The sequence below is a fragment of the Gobio gobio genome, assembly GCF_949357685.1.
Source record: "Gobio gobio genome assembly, chromosome: 10".
In the NCBI taxonomy this organism is placed as follows: Eukaryota; Metazoa; Chordata; class Actinopteri; order Cypriniformes; family Gobionidae; genus Gobio; species Gobio gobio.
Genome location: NC_137116.1, coordinates 4,381,192 through 4,397,968, shown reverse-complemented (window position 1 = coordinate 4,397,968; position 16,777 = coordinate 4,381,192). Strand labels below are relative to the sequence as shown.

The window sequence follows — 16,777 nt, the reverse complement described above, 5'->3', positions numbered from 1 at the left end:
TTCAAACTTTTTGTGTGTGTGGACCACTATTTGTAATCAAAAAATTTTGCGGACCACCTCATAACACACATAATAAAATATGTCTACACACAGTCCTACCTGAATTATTCCGCACCTCTAAATAGGCTTACTAGCACTAAAACTATAACTAGTCATCACATCAGTACAACAGGCTTGTTAAAAGAAAGTTTACTGCAGACAACGGCTGCTACATATTTAATTTATTTATTCTGGCTCATAGATGCATCCGACTCACTGTCAATCTCTTAATTTTTTGTAACTTCTGCCTTCTGCTTCTGCACTGAACTTGAACGTCACGGCCGAGCGCCACTAGCCTATTTTTGTAATCGCACAATAACTTGACAATTAAATACAAATGTTATATCAATATAGGCCTACATATTCTTTTTACTTTTTATTTTTTATGGGAATTTCCTGGTAAAATGAAGGTAAAAAAATATTATTTTATTTTATTTTATTTTGCCTTTCCACGGACCACCTGCAGTACCCTCACGGACCACTAGTGGTCCGCGGACCACAGTTTGGGAATGACTGCCTTAAAGGGTTAGTTCACCCAAAAATGAAAATTCTGTCATTAATTACTCACCCTCATGTCGTTGGACACCCGTAAGACCTCCGTTCATATTCGGAACACAAATGAAGATATTTTAGTTGAAAGCTGATGGCTGAGAAAGGCTTCAGACAGGCCTCCATTGGCATTCAGTACATTGACACTTCCAAGATCCATGAAAGGCACTTAAAACGTCGTTACAAAGTCTATCTCACCACAGTGGCTCTACAATAATCATACAATGCGACGACAATAGTTTTTGTGCGCAAAAAAAAATCAAAATAACACCTTTATCCAACTTGTTCTTGTCTTCCGTGTGCGCCTCCACGACGCATGCGCGAGAATATGACGTAGCGCCGGTGTTCGGGAATCGATGAAATACACACTTAAGCTCCATTTTGAGCACTACGCCGAGACCTAAAGCACGATCAATGTAGAATCCAACAGCTTAGACACGCGCGTCTTCCTCTGCTCGTAAACAAATCGCTTCTGGGTCATATGTCCGAACGCCGGATCTGCGTCATATTCTCGCGCATGCGTCGTGGAGGCATACACGGAAGTCGAGAACAAGTTGGATAAAGGTGTTATTTTGATTTTTTTTTGCGCACAAAAACTATTGTCGTCGCATTGTATGATTATTGTAGAGCCACTGTGGTGAGATAGACTTTGTAACGACGTTTTAAGTGCCTTTCATGGATCTTGGAAGTGTCAATGTACTGAATGCCAATGGAGGCCTGTGTGAAGCCTTTCTCAGCCATCAGCTTTCAACTAAAATATCTTCATTTGTGTTCCGAATATGAACGGAGGTCTTACGGGTGTCCAACGACATGAGGGTGAGTAATTAATGACAGAATTTTCATTTTTGGGTGAACTAACCCTTTAAGGTACGTATTGTACTCTATAAGCAGGGGAGTCACAAGAGAAGCCAGGTTATCCCGCTATATTTTTCTGTTGATATGAAAACTTGTGTTCATTTAGCAATATAGCGGGAGAATTATGTATACGATGTATATTATGATGTTATGGCCTATATGCCTTTCTAGTTGTTCAAAGCGTTTTCAGAAGGCACCTGTCTGACTCCGAGATGGCGAACAGAAGCATGGTTTGTGTGACATTAGCAACACATTATTAGCAGTTAGATATCATATTCAAGTCAAAGGCTAATCATATCAATTACGCTCCTTGTAGACGAGCCTGTATATTTCTCCCATCCACTTCTTCTGAATCTGGTTCAAACATATATTGCTGAATTAAACCAATATTTCCACTTGCCATCGTGCAGCGTTTACTACAGTAAAGTTGAGCGAGTGGATCTCTGAGCTGGTGTAGTGGAGGCGGGGCTAATTTGCATATTCATGGATTCTCGTATACTAAATGCAGCAAGGGTGTAGTTACATTCAAGCTAATTTAAGGCACGAGGACATTATTTTCACAAGAAAAAACTTGTAATTTTGGTGATGAAAGGTGAGATTTAAGGGATAAAATTATTGACTACAGGGGGGCTTAAAGAAATGTAGCCTGTTACTCATTATATTTAGCTGGATTATATTTATACTGAATAGGTCCTGTAAATTAAATTGTATCAATCGAACCCTGGCAAATTGAGTGCCAGTCACAGAGCCGGTCACAATGAATAAAGCTTGTTATCATCCAACGTAATGCAAATCAATATTTACATAGGATAATAGTAGTAGTACATTTATCTCTCTCACACGTGTCCCGCATTGTCTGTATAGAAGTCTTGTAAGTAAATGAACAAGAATAACCTGGATTATTTAGGTTTATGTCAGCTCCTGACTAGCATTAAAAAAATGTACGACACAGCCCCTTAAAAAGGGTAAACAACAAACAACTCTTTGGAAACTATTGCTTATATATTTGCTGACTGCTCACCTAGGTTGCAAAGCACACTTAAGCTTTCAATTTATCAAGCTGACCAGCTTGCAGTTTGTCTAAACCGGCGCAGGCTACACATAAAATAACAAGAACAGTCCTGTTTAAATTAAAATACACAGAGAACAACCCCAGGGTTCATATCTCATCAAACACGGAGCAGAAAGACAGAGTTAGTTTAGTTTAATGCGGTACGATCCAAATTAACGAACGGATCCCCTACGGCGATTTCCACTGAACACATGCGCTCGGGGAGAGATGTTTCCATGGCTACCATCATGCTGTTTAGAAGCCTTTGGACAGCCCTTGAAGTTTTAACTTTGTGTACATTTAAGCTCTATCTGTCTCTATTCCCACAGGACTGTCGTGCAGTAAATTCTTTCTACATTGGCTGTTCTGGGAGAAAAAGCGGCACAGCACAGTCATTATGATAATGTTGGATTTACTACTGATATGATAGCCACTGGGAAGCTGCGCTCGGACAATCTTTCTTTCATCTAATGGAGAATCATTTTCCGATCGCTCCAGGCTGTCACGATTGAGCTGTTGAGTCATCTCAGTGCATGTCTGAACAAACAGATTTTTGCTCAATATAGCATCTGCAGGGTACATGCTGTCCTAGTAACTGCCTCGCGTATCCAGACATTAGCCGACGATATAATACGAGTCAAGACATTAGCTAACAGACAACAATTTACCTAAGAACGCTTTGACCTTTGACCCAAGCTGTATGTTTTTGTGCTTTGTTCAAGAATTCAAACTTCACGATTTTTTCCAGCCATTTAGAAACACAGAGCAGCGCTTTGTAAGTGTCGTGCGGAGGAGGGTGCAGAAAGCCAGGCAGGCCTTCTGTCGATGCGAGGAAGGTGCTCATAACTTGCTGGCAGCCCCGAGCCAATAGCACAAAACAGATGTCAGCGGTATGTCAACAGTGCAAGCAGGAGTAGTAATTAAGAGGATGCGGTGGCACAGACTGTCCACTAGAGGCAGAATGAGGTCACTGCTGCAAGCTGCTTAAAGGTAATTCTTGTGTCATTAAAGCTTCTTAAAGGGCAAATGTGCCATTTTTTATTTGTAAATACTAGGGGTGTAACGGTAGCCTGGGAAAACCCAGACAACTTCCGGCAAATTTAGATTTGCTCTGCAAGTAGTCTGGCAAAGAGTCCATTCAAACCCATTTCTAAACCCTAGAAATCGCGGCACAATTAGAAACGTTGGGGCGGGCTTTACACGATGACGACAGCGCAGCGACGTTGAAGCAGATTTGCAGCTGCTGTGGAGCATCACTCGTTCGAATCAGCTATCGCGTCTGTTTTAAGCGATTTAAACTTCTCCTTTTCGTTAAAACCCGAGCAAAGAACAACACTCGAAGCCTTTATATCTAAAAAAGATGTTATCGCTGTTTTACCGACTGGATTCGGCAAAAGTCGTGTGGAAAAATGAATGGGTCTTAGCAAGAGTCCTCTGGTAGTGTTAATGTTTTACAAAATATAGTTTTAAGTCCTTTTCAGGAGTGAATGAAGTTGTTTAAAGCTCAAATCTGTGGTTTATTTATAAAGAGAGCGCCTTTTTTTAAATTTGATCTGCCGTTTTCGGAGTTGTGAGCGCCAGTGGTTCAGCGGCGCTCAAACGATTATTGAGCCCGCCGAGAGGCGCCTTTCCTCGGCCAGTCCTTCTGCCGTCTGCCGCTGGCTCTGATGTCTCTGTAGTGGTTAAACCGTCTCGTCTTGTGTAGATCTAACGGCTGATCTTTGCTCTCATTAATCTATAATTTGTTCCTAGACAGATCGTTTTATCTGAGGGCAAAGTGAAGTTTCATAACTTTATATTTTTAAGATATTAAACTTAACCGTTGTAGTCTCCTGGCGCTGACTTTGACTGAATTGCTTTATTTATTGTATAGCTTCTTATACCTTTTACTTATACTTTTATAATTGCTATTGATGATCACACATAAACTGACATTTAACAAAAAGAGACTGGGTTGTGTTTTGTGTCATATTTAATTTATTACAGTGATAATCATAGCCTATATTATGTGTGTGTGTTTTTTTTAATGTAAACGAAAAGAGGCTGGGTTTTTTATATTTCGTTTTGTTATAAACATGCATTGAAGATAATATGCATTGCGTGCACTACATATACAAATATATACTGAGTGATGCTGTCAAGAGCATAGTAGGCGGACTAGTGTCCTCCCGTCCTCGGGAGTTCGTTCTCCGGAGTCAAACTTAGTAAGTCACGGACGCAAGTCAGAAGTTCGCGTACGAAATATGTCATAAAACACCACTGCCTCATTTCATAAAAAAATTAAAATTAAACATAATAATAATAGCCACACGAATGTGGTTCAGGCAACGCGTAGCTAGGCCTACATTGATTATCTTATATATTTATAATAAAACGTAGTATAAAACACCCTGCCTCTTTTTGTTTACATTTTAAAAATAATATATTAAACATTAATATGTGGTTTAGGTAAGGTGACCAGATTTCTGAAATGGAAACCGGGGACATTTCCTATTTGAGAACACAAGTACAGAAAAGAACGCATATGAGAAACGGCCAGTCAGATGTTTCTCCGTCGCTCTGCATATGTCATCTCCCTCATCGCTCTGATTGGTTTTAGGTCTATCCAATTGCGCCGAGAGGCATTTGAGCGACGCCCGTTGGTGACGCCCCTTTGGAAATGATTTGTCTATGAAGCTTTGCCAGACCATAACTCAGTTACTACTGAGAATGGTCTGGTTTTAACCAGGCTAGTGTAACGGTACAAAGAAGTCAAGGTTTAGTATGTACCTCGGTTTATTGGGTCACGGCAAAGTCCCTATCAAGGAAAGTCTGTTCATTCTGCAGCCATATTTGCAACGCCACCAGACAGCTATTTCGGGCATTCAAGACCAAGTAATGTCTATTTGAATGGGGGAATCCTGGAATCTCAAAAACTGCTTGCCGAACTCACAATTAAATAAAATATGCCAAATCAGCAACAAAATCTGACATGAACTATCCAATAAATGTTATTTTTCAGGTTAACCCTCTGGGGTTCTTCATTTATGGGTCACACTCAGGACCTTCGGATCAAAAATGACCCGGAGGGCGGGATTAAGATAAAAAAAGATTTGAGTAAAATCAATGAAATATATTTTTGTTCAATAATATTTTTTCTTTTCTTTTTTGGTGTTTTGAGATAATTTTATGATTTATAATTAATATTTATGCAATAATTATGACCCATTTTTCCCATTGAATATAATAAATAATTTATATATATATATATATATATATATATATATATATATATATATATATATATATATATATATATATATATATATATATATATATATATATATATAATTTTTATTTTTTTATTAAAGCTGTATTTCATTTTAGAGTCAAGTCTAGGCCTCATGAAAGCAACTTTTTAAATGAGATCGGTGCCATCCGGTGGGCACATTGAGCATTTTTATCACGCAATAGCACATTATTACCACTATAGTGGATCTTGCGTTTTATACATTTAAAAAAAAAATCGTAGCTTCATCGGAAAGGTCCGAAACTTGGTGACTTTATTGGTACTTTGTATATGAACACCCAAAAAAATTAAGGACAGGATTTGAAAAGTCTAAGTGGTCGTAAAAAAAAAAAAAAAAAGTCACACTTAGGACCTTCGGGTCAAAAATGACCCCCATAGGAAATGAATGGGAAATGAGTTTTTTTGTGCATACAATCTACAAATCAGACAGGATGCAGAAAAAAAGGACTCAACAGTGATGGGTGAACCTCTAAAGCATCAAGAGTGCAAAACAGACCAAAAAAACTCACACACACACACACACACACACTTATACACACAAAAACACACGCACACACAAATTAACGCGTGCCATTCCAAAAGCTAATTGTGTTTTTGTGTGTGTGTGTGTGAGAGAGAGTTTTTTTGTCTGTTTTGCACTCTTGATGTATTAGAGATTCACCCCTTCACTGTTGAGTCCTTTTTTCTGCAACCTGGCTGATTTGTAGATTGTGTGCACAAAAAAACTCTGTATTTTCATATTTTTGCCAATTTCCCATTCATTTCCTATGGGGGTCATTTTTGACCCGAAGGTCCTGAGTGTGACTATTTTTTTTACGACCACTTAGACTTTTCAAATCCTTTCAAAACCATTGTGGTTATTCACATATTAATGTACACTATTAGTTCATATAATGTTATTAGAGAATTAATACAATATGACACATTTATGATTACTTAATCTAATAATCATATAGAATCTTCATTAGTTGCTGATGCAGTAATGATTAATAAATGGTTTAGTTCTTCATGAGTCATACATTAACTCATGATTATCTGTGCATTAGTTAAGTATAAATTAATGCTCATTAGTGCACCCGTATTGTAAAGTTTTACCTAATTATGCATAATGTGACTTTTTGCTGAATGCCAAATTCAACGACTCCGTCAAAATACGGAGCTCATTTTTTATTTTAAAATTATGATCATTTTCAGCTGGATTGTTATTATGCTAATCTGCATGCAGCACAAAAAGATAGCCTGTGCATCGATCCGTGAGTCAATCATGGGCTTCTTTTCTTAAGAAGATGTTTGTGAATCCGACCCCTGATCTGTAATTTTTTTTTCAAATGAATCCGCCATGAAAATTTTAAACATGGCATTGGACTGTACCCATCAAAGCACTGTGCACATACTGACCCTCGCAACTCCGTTTGTCCGCTGCCAGTTCATAACCAGGGTCACACGCACACTTGTAACTACCGAGCGTGTTGACACAGCGTTGCTCACAGCGACCGTTGTCGGGTCTGGAGCACTCGTCCATTTCTGCAACAACAAAAGCAGCAGAACTTAATGAGTTACAGTATCTTAAAGGAGCGATGCTAATATCTGAGGAGATATTTAATGCTAAAATTGTAGCATTAGCATTATTGGCATTGTATGACTACACCAAAACTGGAAATGGATAATAGCAGGGCTTATTCTTTTCTTTCTTTTTAGCTTTTTTTATATTGGCCGAATGTTGTATATGTGCATTCCTGAATTTCACTGTAAATAAATAAAATAAAATAAAAATACTGCTGCGCAATGGATTAATCGCAATTAAATCGCATCCAAAATAAAAGTTTGTGTTTACATAATATATGTGTGTGTACTTTGTATAATTATTATGTATACTGTATATAAATACACACACATGTATGTATGTATAAATTTAAGAAAAATATAAAATTATAAAAAATTATAAATATAAAAATATTTATACATAAAAAAATTGTTTATATAAAAGATAAATTATATAAATATATATACAGTATATACTGTACATGCAAATATTTTTTAAATATATACATGAAGGAGTGTGTATTTCTATATACACTACCAGTCAAAAGTTTGGAAACATTAATGTTTTTGAAAGTAGTCTCTTAATTTCACCAAGGCTGCATTTATTTGGTAAAAAATACAGCAAAAACAGTATTATTGAGATATATTTTTACAATTTAAAATAACTTTTTTCTGTTTTTTTTTTTTTTTAGATTTAAGATTTTTTTTTTTTTTGGAAATAACTAAAAGAAATTAATACATTTATTTAGCAAGGATGCATTAAATTGAACAAGTGACAGTATAGACTACTCTGATTTTTTTTTCAACATTGATAATAATAATAAATGTTTCTTGAGCAGCAAATCGCCATATGATTTCTGAAGGATCATGTGACTCTAAAGACTGGAGTAATGATGCTGAAAATTCAGCTTTGAAATCACATAAATAAATAGCATTTTAAAATATATTCAAATAGAAAAAAGTTATTTTAAATTGTAAAAATATTTTGTTTTTGCTTTATTTTTGATCAAATGAATGCAGCCTTGGTGAGATTAAGAGACTAAGGCCTAGTTCACACGTAAACGGGTATTTTTATAACCAGAGTTTTTCCTCCTCCGTTTAAAAAAAACAATCGCGTCCACACAAGCACGGTTTAAAAGAAATCTCCGTCCACATGAAAACGCAAAACCGCGCTATGATTGGCTGCCTGATTTACACATGGGTCCCATCCACGGAGGGATGCTATGGGCTCAGTGAAACCCTTCTATAAGTTTACTTTGGACTCAGTGACAGGTAACTGTACACATGCGCATGTATCTGTATAGGCTACATGTGATAAGCGCTATTAGCAGAGTTATTAAAAGCTACGTCCGCCATTGCATAGACTCGACTCATTTAACGTTAAACAAAAGCGATAACGGTGCACAAACTGACATCAAACAAAGGAGAGAACGGCGCACATTTTGACTTAACAAGCCTAAATCTCCGGTTTCACCATCTACACGACAACGCTGTAACCGGAGTTTCTAAAAAACTTCACCCTGGCCAGAGTTTTCAAAAAAGTCCGGTTTCAGTAACCGGATACTGCGTTTGCGTGTGGACGTGGACGAACAGCCAAACCGCATAGAAAAAGCTGCGGTTTTGAAAATACCCGTGTTCGTGTGGACAGGGCCTAATTTCAAAAACATTTGACTGGTAGTGTATACATAATAATTATACACAGTACACACACATATATTATGTAAACACAAACTTTTATTTTGGATGCGATTAAATCACGATTAATCATTTGCCCAGCACAAAAAAACCCCTAATAAATACTAGCTATACATGTAAAATTTCAAGCTATAAAGTGAAGTAAAATTCCAAGTTTTGAAGCCAATCATCAAACCTCTGAAATGTCCAAAGATAGAGAACAACAAACGTCAAACCTCACCTTTGAAGAAATTAGCAGCAAATCCAGCCTTGTTGACAGAACCATCAGACACAAATTTCATCCAGAGCTGGTTGGAACTAGATTTAATATCATCAGGTTTGTCATAACCACAGAATCTGCCCAACAGCGGGCTGCTTTCTGAGTTCCCATCTCGAACCTCCAGGTAGTCGTACGCGCAGTTATCATGCCTCTCAATCTTGGATTGAAAAGACAAAAGATAATGGAGAAAAATGAGATGGAAAAACAGAATGTAAACCTGAAAGACCTAACATGTATTTATTTTCTTTCAAAGCCATTTCAGTTGGATGGCAACCTGCTATGACTGTAACCAACCTTTTCATCAAAGTCAAGAATATCTTAAGAAAAGAATGAAGCAGAAACAAAATTGAATGTTTTTCCCATTTTCATTTAAATGGACAGATCTACAACATCACTGTTTCTAATTCAAAGATCATGGGGAGTTTATTTACACCAGCTGGTTAGAGACAAACTAAACCAAACCCAGAACCAGTGCAATGACATAAGAATCACCCAGACAAAATGACAAAAACACTAGATTAAAAATAATTTATAATGTAATTAAAGGTTACAATATAAAGTGATACAAAAACTCACAGTTTGAAAGCAGCTAGCAAGTAGTGTAAATAATCCAAACATTTTATAATATTGTGATAGACTTCCAATTAAAGTCAATGTTCATAAAAATGTCATTACATTTGATTGACATTCATGCAGACGCATGAACACTGATGGCATCATTTTTTACTCACTTGCTGGTGGGTCAAGCTGCTTTTCAAAACGGAAATGCTCACATTAAAATATTTTTTTCATAGAAAAAGTACTGTGCAACTAAAAATTTGTTGTCAGTTATTTAATTTTGTATTATTATTGAGTTACAGCCCTATTTTCCCCAAACCTATTGTTTATTTCTTGTTTAGGACACACTGTATAAACTAAGGCTCTCAATAGATAAAACAAATGAATTGTGATTAATCGCACCGTTTTGTGTAATTAATCGAAATTAATTGCACATTAAGCATACACCTTTTATTTTGTACAACACGTTCATTTTGTCATCATTTGCTATATATATGATGCATATGTACCAAGCGGCAACCACCCCCAGTTTCTCTTGAAGCCAATACGGAAGAGACTTAAACTGTAATTCATCGACTGGCCACTAGGGACAGGTTCCAGAAGGGAGCAGAATCTCATTGAGCCCCATGTTAAAATGCCCAACTTTACAGCAGAAAAAAAAAACTTGTTTACAGCCTGGTACAAATTCTGGTTTTGGTCTATACGGCTAATTTTGCCCTTCATGACAACTGTGAGGGGGTGAACTCATTCGTTTAAATTATATTAAGCCTTAAAGTTCTGCATAATTAAGGGCGTGGTCACTTGAGTGACAGGTGGATTGCCACTGCTGTCACTAAAGCCATTTGTCTGCTGTCTGATAGCTCCACCTACTCCACCTGTTAGCTCCTCTTTGCCCATTTTCAGTTATTCAGGAGTGACGCGCTGCCAAGATGGCCACGGCAGCACTTTAGGCTTCAGAGACGCTCTTCATAATCCTATGGGTGATTTTACAGTCTATGATATGTATGTATATGCATCATTTGGTCATTTGGTGTCCTTTTGGCGTCTCCAAGTGTCCCTTTATGTAAAGACACCTTACAGTAGACCTTGCTTTACTGTAGAAAAAAGCTTGCAGAAAATAGAGTTTTGTGAGAATCACCTAGTTTACGTTGATCCATTCAGAATTCACCCTTCGCCGGGAGTTTGATTGACAGGCGATCTGACCAATCATAACATCGAATCCTCCATTTTGTCCGATAAAGCAGTCAGGAGAGTTAGTAGATTAACATCGGTGGACTTGACCTTGAAAAATGGTTACGTCTTTCCGCGGTTGAAACAACCCTTCTGATGTTCATTCATGTTTGTTTGATGTTATAAAATTAACTAGCATGAAGAGATGATCGTTTCACGAGCCTCTTGAACTGAGGCTTTAAAGGTCCCATGGCATGGCATTTTTCTATTATTTTATAATGTTTCCTGAGCTGTACTTATATTGTTAGTATGACTTTTACATCATAAAATGTCATAATTTAGAAATAAAAGGCATTTTTTCTATACTGCTGTTTGCCCTGTGGCTGAATGCCCTGCTTCAAGAGGCGTGTCTGCTGTGAGACTTCAGTAAAAACGCCCACTGTTGTGATTGGCTGACATCTTTGCATTTTATATGAGCGGAGGGGGCGTGGTTTATCGAGGCACGAGCAGGCACGAGTCTGCCAGGGAGACGGATGGACCTGAGTTCACTTCACATCAGTTCTCAGCATGTCTGAACTGTTTTAGTTACAGCATATACTTTAGGTTATTAGTCTATTTCTAGTCGGAGGGACTGTCACTCATGTCAGAAAGTTAGTAACTTTAGTAAATTATGGATCAGCGCTGACTGGAGACGCGAACCGTTTAGAACGATTCAGTCCGATTTGGTGAACTGATTCGGTTCACTAAAAAGAACTGGTTCAAAAGAAAGATCGTTCGCGAACCGGACATCACTAATGTATCAGAGACTGAGCTCAGCGATTGCTAACAAAGTTATTTATAGTAACTACTGAGTTATGAGAGCGCTGTCAGTCAGCGCGAGTTTATTGTGTTTGTATCTGAGAGTTCTGAATAAACACGAGTCCCAGTCACACCGAGTCCTCTTCATCATTATTCTACCAACTTTGTAACACATGCAAAGTACCATTACAGCTGTCGAGATGAACGAGTTAAAAGTAAGTGTTGATAATAGCATTATTTTTAAAATAAAATAAAAGCGTCAGTGACGCGCGTTGAGTACACAGCGCAAACAAAGACACAACAGCAGTAATCGGATGTAATCCAGTTTATTGTGGGGCTAGGCTGGCTAGCCCGGATATGCTCAAGCTTACCCCCCTTCTGCTTAATCTCACGCCGCGTTTGGTGCCTCCGCTGTGGGCCAGATGCAGTACTGTGGGTCGGGGATGTTGAAGGCCGAGCTTCGGCGTGTGTGAGGTTTATCTCTGCTGATGTTGAGCAGAAACTCATGACTGTATGCACATTTTAGAACCGATAGACGCGACGAGGACGTACAAAAACACTGACTCACAAGATATAAAACACGAAAACACCGTTCTGTCTGGAGAGAGAGAAGCCGCATTGTGTGCACGAATAATAAATAATTAGCTACACATCAGAAATCACTGATCACAGATCAGAAGGAACTGAAAAAAGACTTCTGTTTTAATTTGTACATCCAAACACTGAGAAACTGCCAGCGTTCACTCGTTCACAAGCAATGATGCAATGATCTCTCGAGCGTTTGCATGGGCGTGCCAGATTCTCTGGGCGGAGGAAAGGGAGGAAACCGTGCCTGCTTGGACGTCAAACCAGGCGACTTCAGGATTGGCTAGTCTGGCCTGTCATTTTCTCAAAGGCAGAGAAAGACAGCCACAACTCGGTTTTACACCGATCAACATTTCTATCCACTTGGGGACAATATTCAGGCTAGGGGAACTCATATTAATGTTGAAAAACCTCATAAAATGAAAATGTCATGCCATGGGACCTTTAAGGTAGAGGGCTGCATTGGGATTGAGTCCCGCCGGGTCCCGCGGGACCCAACGTAAATCTCGCGGGAGCGGGCGGTTTGAATTTTGCTGCGGGCGGGAATGGGCGGCTAAAAAAAACACCGCGGGAATCGGCGGGATAGGGAGGTTGCCTAATGACATGATGGAGAAGATGTCAATAGATGATGTAGAAAAGAACCTCAAACGAGGTATTTACAGCACAAAAGCTAAGCAAGGAAAGTCTGACATTTGGAGAAGTTTCTCAATTGTTTTGGTAGGCAAAGTCATGCGGTATAACGTTATATGTATCCACATATTGCGCAGCTGGCAAATACATAGCTACTTGATCATACCTCACCAAAAACGCTCAGCACTCCCTGCAGGTCAAGTTGACTGTTTGGTGTTTTTGACAAACAATACATAGAAGTTTAGTGAGTGGAAATGGATTGTTTCTAAATGTCCGTTTGCTATTTTGTGTTCACATTACGTTCTGTTGAAGCATGTTTTCTCAGGTTTCCTTTCAGTCGGTCACGTTCGACGGAATTGGGATCTGTTTTTTGTTTCTCAATCTGGTTTTCTGTTTTCTGTTTTGCAAAGCAGTCTATTTTTATGTGCAAAGTTTTTGATAAAAACGAAATTATATTTGAATGTATTTGTCTTGTTTTTTTTTTTTACATGCAGGCCAGGGAAACGAAACAAACAACCCCATGAATCTCTTTAATAATATCAATACAAATACGTGTTTTTTTTCCCCTGCGGGACGGGAGAAGACACAAAATCAATGCATCTCTATTATTGTGCGGGAATAAATTCTCGGAGTTTTGCGGGTGCGGGCGGGCGTGGACATACATATTGCGGGAGCGGGCGGGAGTGTAACACATACGTTGCGGGAGCGGGCGGTAATGGTCAGAAATTCGGCGGGTGCGGGCGGGAGCGGGATGAAGAAAACAGTCCCGCGCAGGGCTCTACTTTACAGCGATCTGTCACGGCACATTAAAGAGCCACAAAACGGTATTTATTGTTTAAATTTCTTAACAAAATGACAAAATTTTAAAGTTGAGACAGAGACTGTTCTGTCTTGTCTGTCGGCACATAGTCAGTGTCCTCTTTGCTCCGAAATTTATTTTTCACAGCGTGAGAACATGATGTGTGGCGTGATAGCGCCATGGCTTGTCGGATGTAGCAACAAAAACTAAAGGGGGTGGGTCTTTGCGAACGGTCAATTACAAAACACAGCAACTACACATGAGAAATCAAAACATTATCCTGAATGTGTGTGGAAAACAAAGTCAATGTACTGAAATGTGTCTGTGCATAAATACAATGTGCGATCATATCGTCGAGCGCGCACATACATGGTTTGTTTGCGCATTAATATAACTTGCTTACTGTATGATTCCTGTATGTCACCGCCATAGACTGTAAAAAAGACGACAATGCACCTTCACACACTTCCATTGAAGTAAGTGAAGCTGCCAGTGTCCAAATGTGGACACCTTGGGTCTCGAGTAGTGAGCGCGAAGTAGATCCGCGATATCAAGGTCCCGTCCACACTCCCGCCTAACCCCTGAACTTTTTGGGAAATAAACAGTTATGGAAATGTAGATATTAAAGTTAAAGCTCCAATCTCCTCCCGAAGTTCCCAAAAATGTCCATTGGTGAACGCTCAGAGAAGATGTCAATCTCAGACGTCAATCATAACATCACACCCCCTGTTTTTATAGCATCAATTAACTTACTAAAACCTAACTTATTTAAAGAACGAACACTTGAACTAACATCAGCGTGATGAAAACTGCATAAAATGACAGAAACCGTCTTTGGGAAATATTATTTGAAGTGTAATTTAATTGTTTAGTTTGTCTATGTCCCATTATATTACATGGAGAGGGCGGGGTTTATGACCTATACTGCATCCAGTCACCTGGGGGGCGATCGAGACGTTTTGGCTTCACTTTTCAGGACTCGTGTGGCAATTGTCTTTAACTTGATTGCAATCTATCAAAACTTTACGAGCGAGATGCTGGTTTGCTTTATCCAGACGAGAAACGTAGTTTGCGTATCATCTGGCCATACAGCGGTGGGATGTTTTGACATCCCGTTCAGTCTGTATTTCACAGCGCGATGCGTGAGGGCTCGCGCTTTTCAGAAACAATCACAGAATGACAGAGCTCGGGTTAAAGGGTTAGAATAGAAATGTACACCTGCCAGGGTTACAGGTGCTTGCGCCATTGTAGATGCTCAGTGTGATAAACTCCCGAGATCATCTGAACTTCGTGATGTAAATTACGTTAAAGACGCAATTTCATGTGCTTCAGTTATTTATTTGTGTAATTTTAAATGAAGCGCAAAATTAAACGCTTTAGCGCTGCCAGCTCCAGTATAAACAATTAATTAAATGCTTATAATGCAGTAATAACAACTTTTTTTCCAACCATACCTCAAAAGACTGAAAAGTCAGGCCTACGTGGTAGCCCTGAGCCACAGTGACCTTCCACACACACACTTTGTTAGGCCTGTAGTCATCTGGGTAGTTCGGAGACTGAATTTGACCATTGTCTTTCTTCACCTCCCCACCGCAAATAGCTGCAAGATAAAAGACAACAGTGTTCATTGTCAACATCATAATTTTGTTTGTAACATAGACCTATATTACGGAGCCTGCTAACATGACAGTAAAGCAAGGAAATCCCTTCTTTCACAACAAAAAACTATTGGAAAAACGATATTGTTAGGCGTTCACCTAATGGAAACTCTCAGTATATCAGTTACGGCTGGATTTCGGTCTGTGGGGCAAACACTTATTATGAATGAACTTGACAATGTTTTCTGTTGACAGGTTATTCTGAGCACTCCAGACTCGCCCTAGTCAGTGACCATGAAATTGCTGCTTGCTTTGGGCTAATTCTGCCCACTTGTACCGCAACTCTTTTGGCTTTAGACGAAATGATGAGAAAAACAGGGCCACTGCTACAGCAAATTATTAAATGTTTACATGAAAATGGTTTAAGCTCAAGGTAGAGGTCTGCATTCCCACGGGAGAGCTCATACCATTCACATTTTCATGTAAACATTAATATATTTAATAATACCGATCAGATTTCCTGTGGCGTAGGCTTAAATTTCCAAACAAAAGACGGTAGTGGTCGGTAACTCTGGTGTACTCTGAATGGGCGGTCTGACAGTATCCCGCCCAATCCCGACATCCTTTGACAACAGCGTATCCGCGCTTGAACTCGAGGTGTACAAAACTTTCTGCAATGGTGGCGTTCACACAGTTTCCTGTTCCCTGCCCTGAGAAACCTGACAAGATATATTCTTTGCATCCCGGCACACGAGACCTTCAGAGAGAGCATTCAGCCTTTGCGGTCGGATTTTGGAGGAGAGGTGTTCGGTGTACTAAAACCGTCGTCAGTCAGCGACATCCTGTTCTTGTGTGGATGTTTATAAATGTTGTCATTTTGTAGTATAGCTAGTAAGCCAACATTTTTTGACCCTTCAAGATGTACCTTTTGGAAAAAGGCTTTTTCATAAAGAAAATGCTTTTATTTGAAAATAGATTCAGGGTTCCCACTCTTTTTCAGAGATCATTTTCCAGGACATTTTGAATTTCATTATGATGGTAATAAAAGACAAGGATCACAGATTCACGGCCTAGAGTAATATATTCCAGAAGTCTTAAAAACATATAGTTAATTTTGTTTTAATTTACTATATATTGTTGACTGTATTAAGTCATTGTACTTCTTTTTTGGAAAGCACACTCTCTATATTCATCTTAAATTATGTTATAGTGCATTCATATTATAGTTATAAACTTATCCAAAGTAATACAATTGTCCAAACAATCATTAGTAATAATCTAATGAATTATCATAATATAATTAAACAAGTTATAACAATTGCATAATAATGCTATGAGTTGAATGTTTTAAAAATACAAT

At 38.6% G+C, this 16,777-nt stretch overlaps 1 protein-coding gene across 1 annotated transcript in view; it reads right to left on the bottom strand.

Moving 5' to 3' along the window:
* bmp1a (bone morphogenetic protein 1a) overlaps positions 1–16,777 on the bottom strand; it is a 158,037-nt gene that overhangs the window by 25,510 nt on the left and 115,750 nt on the right. Inside the window, exons 11-13 of the mRNA XM_079827733.1 lie at positions 15,274–15,419; positions 9,241–9,436; positions 7,182–7,307 (exon numbers count right to left, since the gene is read on the bottom strand). Of these exons, the coding sequence (XP_079683859.1) occupies positions 7,182–7,307; positions 9,241–9,436; positions 15,274–15,419 (468 nt within the window). The remainder of the gene's footprint in view (positions 1–7,181; positions 7,308–9,240; positions 9,437–15,273; positions 15,420–16,777) is intronic.